This window comes from Ruditapes philippinarum, unplaced genomic scaffold, assembly GCF_026571515.1.
Source record: "Ruditapes philippinarum isolate M1 unplaced genomic scaffold, ASM2657151v2 ctg11143_1_1_1_1, whole genome shotgun sequence".
NCBI lineage: Eukaryota > Metazoa > Mollusca > Bivalvia > Venerida > Veneridae > Ruditapes > Ruditapes philippinarum.
In genome coordinates, this window is record NW_026865610.1 from 2394 (window position 1) to 19125 (window position 16732).

A 16732-nucleotide genomic window follows, 5' to 3' on the forward strand; every position below is an offset into this window, starting at 1 on the left:
TGGTTGAAGATGCTATTTAGATACCGTGCTCTCGTATATTGTCAGGAATTGTGTAAGATTTTCCCCAAAGAGGATGTCTATGAATTAATGATAACTTGTGCAACATGTTTCACAGCAGATTATGGTCCGAAATTTTCAGGCCTATAATTGCGGTACTTTTCCCAATCTTCCAACAAGTTGCTGTGTAAGATTACTGATATTCAATTTTATTCATGTTATTTGGTAAACTAGTTGAACTAAGTTTGTCAGTGTTTGTATGATTAGTGTTTGTGTTGAGATTCATGAAAATTTTATTGATTTTGTTTTCAAAGAAAGCAAACGTAAACGGTTGGGGTCACAAGTTAAGTGCACCCAATCAATACCTTACACTTCGCTGTAACAATGAAGCGATTGCGTTGAAATTGCAAATTCTTGATTCCATATTATTACAGCTGTTCTTTACTTTTGTAGCAGCCTAAGTAGTCATTAAACCACATTGTAAAAAAAAAATAATAATAATACTTCTTGTAATGTCATAGTGAGAACCAATTATAATCGTACCCCGTTTATTTAGTATTGTATCAATATTTTTGTATTCGTATTAGGGACGGACCGAATAACTACGGTTATTTGAACTTGTGGTCCAATCCTTTTTCTTTCAAAATGTATTTTTATATATTTTTCTATATATTTGCATTGTACATCTTGTTAGAATTGAAAGGAATAGAATATGATTTAATTATCCAGTAACGACGGAGTCTGTAAAGAGCATAAATCAAGCAATAGCAACGGAGAATGGTTGTGGATTTTTATAATTGAAACGAGCACTACGGTAAGTAAATAGTATAGCATCTTAAGAAAAGCATAATCAAACACGGAAGTTGAGACTTTAAGAATTTAAACTCCATTTAAAATAATTCCACGACAGTGTTTGTTTTTCAAGGTCATTCGTGAGAATGATTACTGAATGGATCAAAATGCGTGACTAAGTTTTTAGGGTGGATTGTCGCATTGGCTTTTTCATATGTTGAGAAGGGAAATGACTAATGCAGCCAAAACGTGACAGTGGTATCCAAGTCTGTCTTGTCTTTACAATGCAAAAGAAACTTTTAATATACAATGTTACGTAGAGAATTAAATTAAAGTAAAAAAATTGGAAAAAAAAACAAGATAAAAAAGAATTGTTTAACGAACTAAAAAACGGATAACCATATTTGCCATACAGCAATAGCACAAATATAGTGACATCCTCTTGAAAATTGGAAGTGGGACATACTTACAGAGATAATCAGATAAAGGGATGTAACTTTAAGTCATTCGTGAAAAGTTTTAAGACAGTATGATCTCCCATAGAAACTACAAATCAGATAACAAGTATTGTTGACAAGAGCAGCATCATTACAAATCACATTTTATTCTTGTAAACAAAACAAGTAAGATAAAACATAGTTAAAAGATAATTATAATTAGTTTTTTTATCCACTGGTGCGGCTAACATTGAGGTTTAAACTCCCCAGCAGTGCTTATGCTGCTGATCGTTCCTCTGTGTTCCTCAGATGTTTGTCTTCGTTGTTTCAAAATGTTATGGTGACCATTTTTGTATCCCTTCAGTATGCACGTTCTTATGAAGCTTAGTGTTTGAAATTATTTTTGTACAATATGATTGCAGTATTTCAAATGAATCATAACACTTTGACTTCGGTAAATCGACAAACTGTTAATCAGTCTAATAAATATACTGTTTGGGAACAAACTAATTTAAAACACTAAGCTTGTTATAATTTATAAGTACGTATTTACAAAATTAATTGTTCGCGCGGCTGCGCCGCACCTGACCAGTTTAATTTTGTAAATACCCACTAAAAATATAAAGCTATACTAAGTATGGGTTAAAGTTTATTAGTACTAATAAATTTTAAACGGCATAGTGTTTTAAATTGTTTTTTATAAACAGTAGATTTACTATTTGCCGATTTACCAAAGTAAATGTGTTACAATTCTTTTTAAATACTGGAATCCTATTGTCCAAAAATAATTTCAAACACTAAATGGTGATTGCTAATTATTATAAATCTTATAAGTAAATAAGTAGAATGTTATCAGTGGATAATTATAATTATATTGATGGGGATGACTATGATGATGATGATTATGGTGATGATGATGAAAACAGTAAAAATAATACAAATAAATAACGACGAATAATTTGCCGTCAAAAATATTTAATAAAGATAAGAACCTTGAGGGTTTTGCTAGGGTGTCATGATACTCTAGACTACAGGCGAGTAATAAACTTATAGCAAGGCAATACGTTTATTCTCAATAGAACTCTAAACTGGTCATAACTTGTTTTCCTTTAAACAAAAACACAACAAACATCTAAAATCTGACTTGTACAAATGTACAGTTTGTTTAATTTGACCAAGGAAAGCTTAATCCAAACCATATGTAAATATTTAAGACATGTCGACAAAATTCGATGTTAATATTATTACATTTAAAGATCAACACAATTATATATACATATATATATATATATATATATATATATATATATATATATATATATATATATATATATATATATATATATATATATATATATATATATATATATATAATATATATATATATATTCACTATGAAAGGAAAAACAAACAATTTCATCTATTGAAATTGCTGGACGGAAGTAGATATAAAATCACATAATCATGATGCCTATTTTACTTCAAATAATTTTTTGCGGACATTTTAAAGTTTTGTCTATTACGGTTGCTACCATTGATCCCGTTATTTCATAAGTTTTTTTTGTAAACTGATTAAAACAATTACCATGATATTAGTTAAAACATACAAATATATGACCGCCGCCACAAGAAAAGGACACTCGGGCATTTTTTTATCAATTTTCAGTTTCATACCATGCATTATTTTGCGTGTTGCCCTTTATTTTATTTCGATATTGCAAATAGTTTTTGACATATAGAAGTTTAAAAGAGGACATTAATGCAAAGTCAACGAGAGATTTACGTAACGTCATATTATGTATAACGACGTCAAAAGCAGTAAATCAGATAACAAATGAATTCATGTGTTTCCAAATTTTGCACTAACTACAATAATACTAAAATATATAAAAGTAAGATAATATTATGTACAAACTAATTTATATCACTGTTTTCAACGTATTCTTGAATAATATATGAAGAACAATTACATTCTACCATTATAAAACTTGGACCTGCTGTCATAACGTAAGAAACTTAATAGCAAAACGTTAATTATAAAAAATGGTAAAATTGAACTTGAACACAATAACGAATTTTATCATTCAGTCTGTAAGCATGCAGTGTGAATCACTCTTCAGTGTATGCCGGGCATGTGGCATCTTGGTATGCAGGACGCACATTTTTTTCTAACATTACGGTATAAATATTCGCGACGTGTACGACTTAATATTGCGGGTTTTTGTGGAACGTCAGTTTTATGTCTAATCAGCAGAAACCGAACTTCCTCGCTTTGTTGAAATTTAATTACCATTGCCATGTCTGATCATCGCTTACATTTCAAAATAGAACAGGGAAATTTCTTAAAAAGGAAAAATAAGGGTAATTTCGCAAAAATATCACCAAGCACTATGATATGACCGAGTGAAACGTGTACCAACATTTTTTCTGCTCCTTCACTTATTCCTCATTTAAGCTTATCCGGGGATAGCAGGTATGTTGTTATTGATCGCAGATGCAATTTGGCCAATCAGAAATTCTTACTGTCCCGTCATTTGAACAATTCAACAATTCTTCAACAAATTCTGCTGCAAAAAGGCATTTTGCATTCTTCATTTTAAAGCAGCATGCTTCCAGATTCGATTTTCATTTTTCTGAAAAAAAAATGCATGTTAACGTGAAATATTGTTTAGTGAACAAAGAAAGTAATATGCACATTACAAACGCCACTTACAATCCACGCACATTACCAAAAAGAGGTCAAAGTATCAATCAATACCTTCTATTGCGTTAGTAACGCAGTAGAATAATAGTGACTGATACCGCAAAATCAGTCATTAATCGCACATAACATGTAAGTAATTTATTAAATATCGAATCTTTTACTTTTGTAGACATTTTCTAAAAGAATTACTTGAAATATTTTGGCTCAACAGGAGGCGTACAGCTTTAAAGAAGTAAACTTGTATATTCAATTATGCCCAAATTCTATTAAAATAGTGTCCAATGTGTTTTTCATAGGAAAGCAACGATAAATTCTTTCCTCCTACTTACCAAAAATGTATTTATAAAATGTTGCTATAAGTATGTTGTTTTTACTAATTATACCATTTGCTAGTATCTAATTGGTAAAACTGTCAAGTGACAGGAAAATCATAACTTACCAAAATATGTATGTTTCCGAATCATCTTTGTAACGACAATAATTTCAATTTTTATACTTGTGTGTAGCACATTGAGCATTTTCTAAACATTCAGAAGAATCCTTTGAACGGAGAAGTAACAAACTTGGGAAAATAATAATGCTGTATTTATTTGTAGTTTATAGTTTCTTTTACACTGGATGTTTTGCTTCAGGTAAACTGTTACATTTTAAATGGTTTCTTTTATTATTTTTAATTACTATTAAATATAATTTTAGATACCAATTAATTACTTTTTTCCTTTCATACAAAATTAGTTAACTGACCGATTGCCAAATTATATATCTGTCAATAATAATAATCATTATGATGAGTTTGATGGTCACCATATATAGGTGCCCTGATAGAAGAGCAGCAATGTTCAAGATACCACTATGAGGCTCAAACTTTGGAAAGAATTATCAAGGCAGAGATTAATCTAGTATCTGTTCAAAGTGAGGTCACAGTATTAAAGAAAGCAGTAGAGCAAGAGGCGGAAGAAAGAAAAAAAGATCAGTCCAAATTTGCTGACAAAGTAGATGTGTTGCAACAAGAGTTCGATAATTTCGTCAAGAACGTAAGTGTTTTTTTTAACTTTAGCTAATTAGATACATTTGTTTAACAAGCTTATCAAAATTTATAATAATAAGCAACAGAAAGTAATGCCTAGCCTTGTGTGGTGGTTTTTGTAATTTACCTTTCAGATCACGGCAGTTAACCACTGAGCACAGTTCAGCTACAGCATTGTTCCTCGGCAGACTGTTAAATAGTTTATCAGTACTAGATGCCCTCACTTTCGTACTGTCGTACTGTCATCATCATACTATCGTACTGTCACCATCACACAGTCGTACTGTCATCAGCGTTCTGTCGTAATGTCACCATCAATCTGTCGTACTGTCATAATACTGCTGTACATTCATCATTATACTGTCGTACTGTCACCATTAATTGCCGTATTGTCACCATCGAACTGTCGTTCTGTCATTATCGTACTGTGGTTCAATCACAATCGTACTGTCGTATAGTCACGATCGTACCATCAAAACATAGAAGGAAACGTTGATCGTGTCATAAAGTCTCATTTTCACAATGACCTAACATGCACGTAAACTATAGTATTGATGATCAAGGTCTTTTAAGAAAACACTATATTTTACAAATAAGTCAAATACAAAATTTCTAGATTAGACCTATCTGTTGAAGTACAAATTATGAAGAGACAGGTGTACATTTTTATCATAAAGCTCTTTATTAATGTAGATTGATTTTGATTCTGTTAACTTTCGATTACGTTGATTAGTTGATCTCTGATAGAGTTTTTTTTTATAAAACACCGGTATCAGTTCAAAATTTTGAAGCCATGTTGAATGAAATGTTTATGCATGCTCGACAGGTAGCCGACAGTACGATGGTGACAATACAGTACGATGTTGATAGTACGGCAGTACGATGGTGACGGTACAAGAATACGATAGTGACAAAATGACAGTACGATTGTGACAGTACGACAATTATGTCACAATCGTACTGTCGTACTATCACCTTCGTCAAGTTTCGTGTTTTCCGATTTCAGAGAAAGCGCGCAGGCCCTAACAAAACACCGTATAAATGTTCGTTTCGAGATATATTTACGGTTTATATCTTATTACACAGGTTTCCAGTATACAAGAGGAAACAATTCTCCCGACTTCAAGTTCGATGAGACAATTTTGTCAAACAAACGACACGTGCAGTGACGTTAGGAATTCCGAATGTAAATGGATGTCCTGCAAATGTAAACCTGGCATGAGCTACCACCATGAGACGAAAACATGTCTCTCTGGTAAGTTTAACATCAAGTGTTTTTCAAAGATTATCTGTAGCATTTCAATGAATGTCTGAAAACTTCATGTTTATCAAAACATAAAAAAACGCTATAAACGTGGCATAAATGAATTAAAGTCAAAAATATTGTGCACATATACTTGTGATTTAACATTTTTCATCAACTGTTTTTATCTGACAACAGTGATGATCCTCAATGTAACAAAATCCTCAAACAGGGATATGCCTTGATATAATAAAACCTGACAAAAGAGATATGCCTCAGTATAATAAAATCTGACAACAGGGATATGCCTCAGTATAATAAAATCTGACAACAGGGAGATGCCTCAATATAATAAAACCTAACAACAGGGATATGCCTCAATATAATAAAACCTGAAAAAAGGGATATGCCTCAGTATAATAAACTCTGACAACAGGGAGATGCCTCAATATAATAAAACCTAACAACAGGGAGATGCCTCAATATAATAAAACCTAACAACAGGGATATGCCTCAATATAATAAAATCTGACATCAGGGATATGCCTCAATATAATAAAATCTGACAGCAGGGATATGCCATAATATGATAAAATCTGACAACAGGGATGGGGCTCTATTTTACAAATCTTACACCAGGGATGGGCATCAATATAATAAAATATGACATCAGGGATATGCATCAATATATAATAAACTCTGAAATCAGGGATAGGTCTCAATACTTTTAAATCTGACATCAGGGATGGGCCACAATGTAACAAATCTGACAACAGGGATGGGCATCAATGTAACAAATCTGACAATAGGGATGGCATCACTATAATAAAATCTGACCACAGGGATATGCCGTAAATATAATTAAATCTAACATCAGGGATATGCATCGATATATGATAAAATCTGAAATCAGGGATGAGTCTCAATAAAATAAAATTCGACAACGGGAATGGGCATCAATTTAAAAAATCTGACATCAGGGATGCGTCAATATAATAAAATCTGACAACATAGATATGCCTCAATATAACATAATCTGACAACTTGGATGGTCCACAATATAACAAAATCTGATAACAGTAACAAAGAGCTTATTATATTACATGTAGTCGCTTGCATTTTCAATGCAATACATGTAGACATTGTTTTGCTTCACTTGAAAATGATGGGGTTTTCTGATAAAGATATAGTTAATCAATTGAAAGAATCGACGGGAAATTTTTAAAAAAAAACATGGGCATATTTCCTTTTGTATCACGAAATACGCATGATCTTAACAGAATGTTAAATCCGCCGTTTACACCCTATGTCTTTTTGAGTTTGCATTTCCATCATTTCTTTTTCCTACAAAATGTTACTTATCTCAATTTTTCATTGATAGAGGATATTTAAAGTTTTTCTATGATAAATAAAAATTATATGAAAATAAATATTTCATAACTGGCGGTAGCCACGAATGATTTGTGATAATTTTCATACCGTAAGATGAAAACTTATCATGTATTTATAGAAATAACCTGGATTTTCTGTTTATTATATACATGTACATATTTCCTTTTTGTGTTTTTTTTATTGTTTTTTAGTGTTTTTTATGTTTCACTGCAGTGATAAATATTTTGACACTAAAAATACTGAACATGAAAATCCCATTTTATTCCATCAGTATTTCATTTATTAGCATGTAATAAATATGAAAATTTCATCTTATATGCATATTCCTTTTTTCAAATCGATTTTAATTTTCAGACTGTGGAGACTATGGGTACGGGAACACTTACCAAGTTGAAATGGATGCATTGTTGTCAGGCTTTTCCACTAAAACTTTAAAAGCAATCTCACTAGAAGATTGTGTTCAAAATTGTACCCTGGAAAAAGGTTTTGTTTGCAGAACTGCAGAGTATTACAAGAGCAGCCGAATCTGTTATTTGTCGTGGGAGACTCTGCACACAAACTCAGATAAGCACAGTAAAAATAAGGATTATGCAACATACACGAGAGATTGCAACTAGAACTGTGGTCCAAATATGTATCTAGTTACTAGACTTCATTCATACTCTGTTATATAATACAATAAAATACTTAATAACTTTGACTGAAACAGTTTAGCAAACATTATTTATGGCATACATTATATACCAGTATTTTATGTATGAACGGCGTTTAGCGATTTTGATCATTGTTATTTATGCAGTTTAACAGGACCAGCAACTATTCAGAATTTTACCCGAAACATAATAGTAGGATATATTTTCAGTTTTATCACCAAAACGTGAAAATCATCATTTCCACAAGAAAAAAACCATTTCTGGTTACATTATATTAAAAGTATCGAGATGTCTTTTTCATACGACCATATAACAAGGCATACTAGCTTAGTAGTAGACAGCATCGATCACAAGTTCAACAATTATTATTTTGTTTTGTTCTTTATTATTGAAATTTTGAGTGTCAATTCAAAACGTCATGACACTAATACAACTCACAACCGTGTGTTACGTTTTCTATATGCATTTTAACTGATTCGTTGAAATGGATAACTTTATGGTATTTTAACTTTCTCTGGTACAATAAATATTTTATGTTATTCTGGTTTGTTTTGTATATAATGCTATGGAAGAGACTGAATATAAATATTTTCTCAACGGCATTAAAAAATCACTTGTAATAGTATTCGAATTTTCCTCAACTATCCATATTTATGAAAAACACCATTTATTTGTTAAGCGAAACATTATCTTCAAACTCCAGGCACATTTTTTCGTAAACAAAGGGCACAACGTCATGTAAATACAAATGCACATCTTTTTTCATATCAGACTGGTGTTTCCGTTAGATTTAAGTCGGAAATTTCATCTGTCAAGGTTGGAGTCCCTGGTGAGTCGCATACTCCAAAATAGTGTCATGTGAGAATAAACTGTGCTTAAAAGAAGACGTTATTTCGATGTTGAGAAAGACTTTGTAAATTCTTTCACTTCTCTAAGAAAACATGATAGAGAAGAATGAAATGACATTAATTTCTGGGAAAATTTTTATATGTCCTTTCATTAATGCAATGTCTATGACACACTCGATTTTAGGTATAACCTTCATAGCTTCTCATTTGACGAAGATATTGAAGATAAAAGCTGGCCAGGTACATACTTTACAACACTCAAAATTACATTTGTTGTGATTTTGCTGAATTTTAATTTTTTCTCTGATAAGAATCACAGATACTTGGGGTCAGACACTGTCCCAAGACTTGATCCAACCAGGTATCGGTGGCATCAGAATCTCTAATTTACAATGTGACAACGTCTTTACGTTTAATGATGTTTTAGTAATGACTTAAGAAACATGTAATTTAAAGAAATACACACGAGCTTTATGGCTGTAAAACAAACTAACCAATAAAATAAAATGAAAATAAACATCAACAAGGAAGAGCAACGTTCACATCTAGCGCAGTCTCCGATAAATTCCAGCCACAATTAAGGACCTCTGCAAAACTACCCAGCTGTAGGGCATCGAGATGGTATAAAAGGCGAGTCATGGATTGGGCGTACTCTACATCACATTCAAAACCATTTGAAAAAAAAACATTATTATTTGAAATATTATTTTCATTAATTTGATGTTATTTTATATATGACTCAAAAATAATAAATATTGCAACCGATATGCGCTTGAACAAATCATTATTGTGTATTGAAAGTTAATTTGTAACATACAAATCAAATCATTGATACACTATTGACAAAACCATATTTTGTCTTGTTTGATAAGCTTCAGAACTTACTGGGAGAAAACAACAGCCAGAAACGTCACTTGTCAAATCTAAAAATATCTACATCTGCAATAACTTTGTCACATAAGCTGATACCTATAGTCGAGTATGTCATAAACATTGTATTAATGAATGGATAATTTCGAAAAGGAAAATCAAAATAACACACACACTCCACTTAACAGGACAAAATTTGAAGTAATACAACTCAGTCTCAGGCTCGGTCAGTACTCTTCAAAACTTTCTCAGACGTTAAAGATATTAATGGTTTGTGACATAAAGGGTTTCCTTTCATTACAGAACTTCTACGAGGTATGATCAAAAAAGTTCTCGGTCCGATATACTTATGGACACTACATTGACATTTACACACGATACGTCGATACCGATATCTTATTGAAGATTACTGACCGAGTTTCACGCGGTTTTACACAGATTAAGTAACATAAAACACACTTTGATCAGTAGAGGGGTGTGTCATTTAGACCAAATGGAGAAAGTTGAAATCAGAGCCGTCATTAAGTACCTCTGTAAGAAAGCGATGTCCCCACTTTGGAAAGAGTCCCCTTCCTATAGCACTGTGAAACAAGAACCGGTGTCAAAGTGTCAAAATGAACAAAGGGAAATAACTCCAAGTTTAGGCAAGACAGAGTTACGGTTCTTGTGCACTGCAAACCTAATCAATGAGATCTATCTATGTTGATAACTCTTAGAGTTTTAGAGTTATGTCCCGGACAAAGTTCAATGTGTACAAATAAACAAAGGGCAATAATTAAAGTATTAGGCAAGGCAGAGTTACGATTCTTGTGCTCTGCACACCTAATCAATGAGATCTATCTACCTACAAAGTTTCATGTTGATACCTCTTAAAGTTTTAGAGTTATGTCCCGGACAAAGTTCAAAGTGTAAAAATAAACAAAGGGCAATAATTCAAAAATTAGGGAATGCAGAGTTACGGTTCTTACACTTCCTCAATGAGATCTATCTACCTACAAAGTTTCCTCTTGTTGTTTCAATATTATGTCCCTGACAAGAAAAGCGGACGGACATACTCACAAAATGGTACTTATGAGGCTTTTCCTTTGATCTTTTTGGCAATTTTAGTCACACAAGGCTTAAAAAAGACACACAGGTAAAAACGGAATGAATAGGATCAAAGAGAAATTACTGATACCCATTGTTCTCCAAGTCACACAAGTACCTCTGGGTTCGCACGGACAGACGGACGGATGGACAAGACGGCGACTATATGCTCCCCCGAAAATTTTCGGGGAGTATAAAAATGGACTGCTGAATTTAAGAGAGGCAGAGAAAGCATTGGAGATGATGAGCGGCCTGTGCGGCCAAAAGAGGCCACCAATGAAACTGCCGAAGATGTGCACGATCAGGGCATTTGCGACAGAAGGCGAGAACTGCGAAGCATTGCTAGGGAAGTGGGTATAAGATTTGGTTCAGTTCAGGCAATTCTGCCTGATGTCTATGGCATGTCAAAGGTTTCCGCTAAATAGGTCCCCAGACAGTTGACTGACAACCAGAAACGGACCAGACTTGAAATTTCAAGATATCTTTTGTCTCATTACGAGCATGAACCTGATTTTATCTACCGGATCGTTACTTAGGATGAAATATCGGTCCATCACTTCGTTGCAGAATAAAAAACAACAACAGAGCATGCAGTGGAAGCACCCTGGCTCACCTGCTGCCAAGAAATTCAAAAGGGTGTCATCAGCAGGGAAGATGATGGCTTCAATTTTTTCGGGATAGTCAGGGGATAATCATGACTGACTATCTTGAGCAAGGTCGTACCATAAACGTACTATGCAGACGAATTATAACGTCGGCGTCAAGCAATCGCGCGTTAAAGGAGGAGCAAACTGACTCAAGGCGTTATGCTCCTACACGACAATGCGCCAGCTCACACATCCCGAGTTTCAATGGCTGCTGAAACTGACTGCGGCTTTGAAGTTCTTCTAGATCCCGTGTATTCTCCGGACTTCTACCTGTTTCCGAAACTAAAAACCAAGTTTCATGGAAGACGTTTTGGAAGCAATCAAGGTGTCATGGAGGCGCTCAGTGAGTTCTTTTGAACAGGTAAACAAGTTGGAGCACAGGTGGGCAAAGTGCACAGGCGTAGAGGGCGATTATATTGAAATATCTGACTCCCGGAAGTACATCGGGCCAAGAACTTTTTGATCAATCCTCGTAAGTATGCTCTTTAACCATTCAAGAAAAACATTAATGTCATATTAACGCCCACTAATGAATATTAAATGCGCCATCTTTGGTATCCGTCGGAATCTGCTTTGGATAAGCAGTTTTAACTATGCCGGCAGAATATCTGATATTGTACTTCTTTCTAGGAAGCATTTTCTTAAGCCTATAGAAGTACGTCTTTCTTTTTAGTGAAAAAGCCTTCATATCAATAAACGTTTGCATTGATCCATAGTTATAACTGAGAATCATCTAGTTAAGGAAGTCTATATTAAATAAGCGATCTAGGAACTTAACCAATTTTGACCTCATGATTTAGATGTCAAGACGATAAGGTTATGTATGCTAAATGTTAAATAGCTAAGCTTAAGGCAGTAGTTTTGAAACATTTCACTTTTATAAGTCTATGTAGACTAAATTGCTCCCAAGGTGTTGCCATTTTTGGCCTTAAGGACATTTACGTAACTTTCGTAGAGGTCCGCTAGGCAATGCAATATGTAAAATCTCTAAGGTCTGGTCATTGCAGTTTTACAATAGAGGACTTAAATGCATTCTTCTATACAAGTCTATAATAACTATGTGACCCCACTCTTGACCTTTGGGGCATACTTTATATTACTTTAGTAGCAGACTTTTAAGCCAACAATCTAAGACCCTGATTTCAAGCTCATTTCACATGCTTATGCATCAGACTTGAACCATCTATGCAACTTGTATAGGGTCATTTAAGGATCTTTCCTGTGAAGTTTGATCAAAATCAGCCAAGTGTTTAAGTAGATGTTGTTTAAAAAATTTATTGAGAAGAACGAAGAACGAAATTCTTCGGTGGGGGATAATAATAAAAGCATACATTTTTAATAAGAGGAGAAACTGGGAGAAAAAAACAACACCCTTTCAATTGGTACCTTGGTAATAACCTGAGATTTTAATGCTAATCATTACCTCAGCCACAAAGGATATTTCAACTAAATTAAGCAAACAAAAATCATTTGAATTTTATGCATAGATTTATTCTTATTTTTTTTCACATACAGGATTGAAAATGGTTTGAATAAATCCAAAATAAATAACAGTATGCATGAAAAATAGCTAAAAATCACAGTAAATAGTTCTTCTTTTTTCCACAATAACAAATAATGTACATAAGGAAAATATTAAAAACAATGGTAAATTATGTGTTTCAGTTGATTTAAATAAAAGCATTGATGTACGCAAAAAAAGCATTAAATATCTGTTTTGTTCCATATTTACTTATATCATGATGTAACATTCACAATCTGTTGTACATCTACCAATTTTACTTCTGAATTATCTATAAAATACACAAAACATTCATACCTTTTTTTTCTCTGCATAGGATATATTACACATGTAACACACATAGAAGTATACTAGTATTACAAAATTCCCTCTATAACATATTTTCACACTCATCTACAAAAAAAACGTGTATTCATATCAAACATGGACCAACAGTCCAACATAAGTCTGGATGTTAACTGTCCAACATAAGTCTGGGATGTTAACTGTCCAACATAAGTCTGGGATGTTAACTGTCCAACATAAGTCTGGGATGTTAACTGTCCAACATAAGTCCAGGATGTTAACTGTCCAACATGTGTCTAGGACATAACAGCTAAACATTGGCCTAGAATGTCAAATATAGCCTGTTACAATCAAACATGGGCCTTGTATGTTTACTGTCTTACATTGGCCTAAGATATTTACAGTCCAACATGTATCAAGGAGTTTTAGCTGTCCAACATGTGTATAAGTTTTAACAATCAAACATGGGCCTAGGATGTTTACAGTCTTACATGGGCCTAGGATGTTTCAAGTTTCACAAAAGCCTTGAATGCTTACAGTCCAACATTGGCCTTGAATGCTTACAGTCCAACATTGGCCTTGAATGTGTACAGTCCAACATTGGCCTTGAATGTTTACAATCCAACATTGGCTTTGAATGCTTACAGTCCAACATTGGCCTTGAATGCTCATAGTCCAAAACTGGCCTCAAATGTTAACAGTCCAACATGGTCCAAAGATGCTAAGTCACACCTGAGCCCCAGAGAAAATAATCAAATCTTTATAATGAATAATGTTGACCATACTCACTTATTTAAGACTAAAACTTAAGATTTTCCATCATTTTTTGTGCAATCTTTTACTTGGTTACAATCTTCTGTTGGTATTGGTTTGTTATGTGGAGTTCAGATCAATCTTAAAACAAGAATTTCAGTCAAAAACTGTCAGAAAGTGTCAGTTCTGGTAATTACAAATTCTATTTAAAGCTTCCTGCCTTTAGATGAGCCAAATTATTTCAAGAAAAACAACTTTGAGAAAAATGTACCAAAATTTATTCTGGCCTTTTTGTTTGTTTGTTTTTGTTGTTTGTTTTTTCCATAGAATTTAGGTGCTTTCTGCAATGTGTAAATTACTTTCTTTGCTTACTTGACAATATTTTACTTTTAAATACATTGTAAACATTTTTATAAAAATAAGCATGAATCAGGAGGCATCCTGCTTTAAAGTAACTGACATTTTCTTTTAACATAAATTAAATCAGTAGTGGAGGCAAAGTTGTACATACATTATTCATTCAATCAAATCATCACACGCACATATAAAAAAACTGTGTGCAGCGTCCACAATTCAAATACACCAAATGCCGTGCAAAAAAAACTACTACACTCTCTTGAACTGAGGTAAGCAATTAAACCATATAACCATATTCAATGACAATAAAAATATAATACATGTATAGAAAACTATTTCCTTAAATGAGCCGCGTCATGACAAAACCAACATAATGGGTTTGATCAGGATCCATGCTGTTCGCTATCAGTTCCTCTACCTGTATAGGGTTTGTAAGCGAACAGCATGGATCTTGATCAGACTGCGCGGATGGGCAGGCTGGTCTGGATTCATTCTGGTCGCAAACACACTGTTGGTTTTGTCATGACGAGGCTCAAATATTCATGTTAACACCGCAAGTATACACTAAAATCAGGATTTTTGCCTTTAAAACTTAATTGATCAATTAAAATACTAAAATAGTTGAAAGACTGCATATTTAGGATAAAATTAAACAACACATTTAAAATCAAGATACAATCGAGGTATGACAAGATGTTATCATGTACAACAAACAATAATACATAAGCAATCTATGGCAAGATAAAAAAAAAATTAGTCAATGACCATTCATGCTTTCACAGTGGAGATAATGCTACCCTTCAGACCTTATCATCACCAGTATTTCAAAGTCGCAAGTCGGCAATGAAAAGTTCTTATTTCAACAAACTTTTGTCATGGGAAATGAAAATATTTTTTTTTTGTACATTGTGTTTTGTATAAGGTAAATGTCGCCTTTTGAATGTACTTTTTTTCATAACATACAAATGAACAGTTTGCAAACTGATTGTGCACCAGTACTAACCTACTTTTAAGCAAATTCAAACTATACATGAATTCCTTTGTCAGCTTGTGAAACATGTTTTATAGTTAAAAAACAAACAAACAAAAAAAATTGTCTTAAATTAAATTGTTGCATGAAAAAACATTAGCCGTGCTTTATGAATACAAAATGCTTCAATTTGCTCTGACACCCCCCCCCCACTGCCCCATTCTTTATAAACAAATCAAATGTCCCCTCCCTTCCAACCTGAATGGGACCACTGGTCCAAATACATCTTAGACATGTAGACCTAAGACCCTCCAACTATTTGGTTCTAACATAATATTGTGGTTTTTAAAGTTTAACAGCCATTAACAGTACACCAATGCATCAATTTTATCAATCATTTTCAAAAATAATATTAGCTGTGCCATGACAAAATCAACATAGTGTGTTTGCATCCGCACCTGATCAGGATCCATGCTGTTCGCTTATAAACCTTAACAGAGAAACTGTTAGTGACCATCTTGGATCCTGATCAGACTGTGCAGAAGCACACATTCTATGTTTGTTTTGTCATCTTGCAGCTCAATTATGGGAAGGCGCCATTATCATCTTTAAATATTATACCCACAAACAACTACAGACTTTGACTTTTAAAGAGTTCTGTAAACTTTGGCTTTACAATAATTTTGTAAAAAATATATAAATTCCAAGGTAATTTCATCCTTAAAAACTTGTCAGTTTATTATATGGCACATATTCTTTTCACTTCAATAGTAAAATGTATTTACGTCATTGACAACTATTCAAATTAACAACTATACCTTGGAAAAACTTTCCTCTAATGTTATAAAGAGATACAAATTCTTGAAAAAACTTCACCATTTGATTCAATAAAAAGCACTTTCACACAAAACATGTACTTTTGGATAATTTTTCCTTAATGTTTTTTGTGTTCTTTTTTCACTCTTTACATTTATTTAAAACCCATTCCATGCTTGAATATTGGAACAATCCATTATCAATTATAGGGTAATCACAATGAAAAATTGTAAGTTTTCCAGCCAACAATATAGAGCCTGATCAGGCTGCAAAGAGAGGCTCTGGCTGCCCTTGCTTTATAATGATAGTTAAGACTAATCAGTTTCTGTTACA

The 16732-nt window shown here is 33.2% G+C and overlaps 1 protein-coding gene across 1 annotated transcript; it reads left to right on the plus strand.

The window, feature by feature from the left end:
- The first annotated feature begins 4424 nt into the window (after nucleotides 1-4424).
- LOC132729734 (uncharacterized) lies at nucleotides 4425-8730 on the plus strand. Its single transcript, XM_060715558.1, has 4 exons — nucleotides 4425-4562; nucleotides 4744-4964; nucleotides 6044-6212; nucleotides 7947-8730. Exons 1-4 carry the CDS (start codon nucleotides 4508-4510, stop codon nucleotides 8207-8209), a joined length of 708 nt encoding a protein of 235 aa, XP_060571541.1. The 5' UTR covers nucleotides 4425-4507; the 3' UTR covers nucleotides 8210-8730.
- Nucleotides 8731-16732: the final 8002 nt, after the last annotated feature.

Coding starts and splice junctions, on each gene's coding strand:
- LOC132729734 (XM_060715558.1), top strand. CDS start 4,508: ATGCTGTATTTATTTGTAGTTTATAGTTTCTTTTACACTGGATGTTTT. Junction 4,563..4,743: donor CACTGGATGTTTTGCTTCAG/GTAAACTGTTAC, acceptor CACCATATATAG/GTGCCCTGATAGAAGAGCAG. Junction 6,213..7,946: donor GACGAAAACATGTCTCTCTG/GTAAGTTTAACA, acceptor TTTAATTTTCAG/ACTGTGGAGACTATGGGTAC.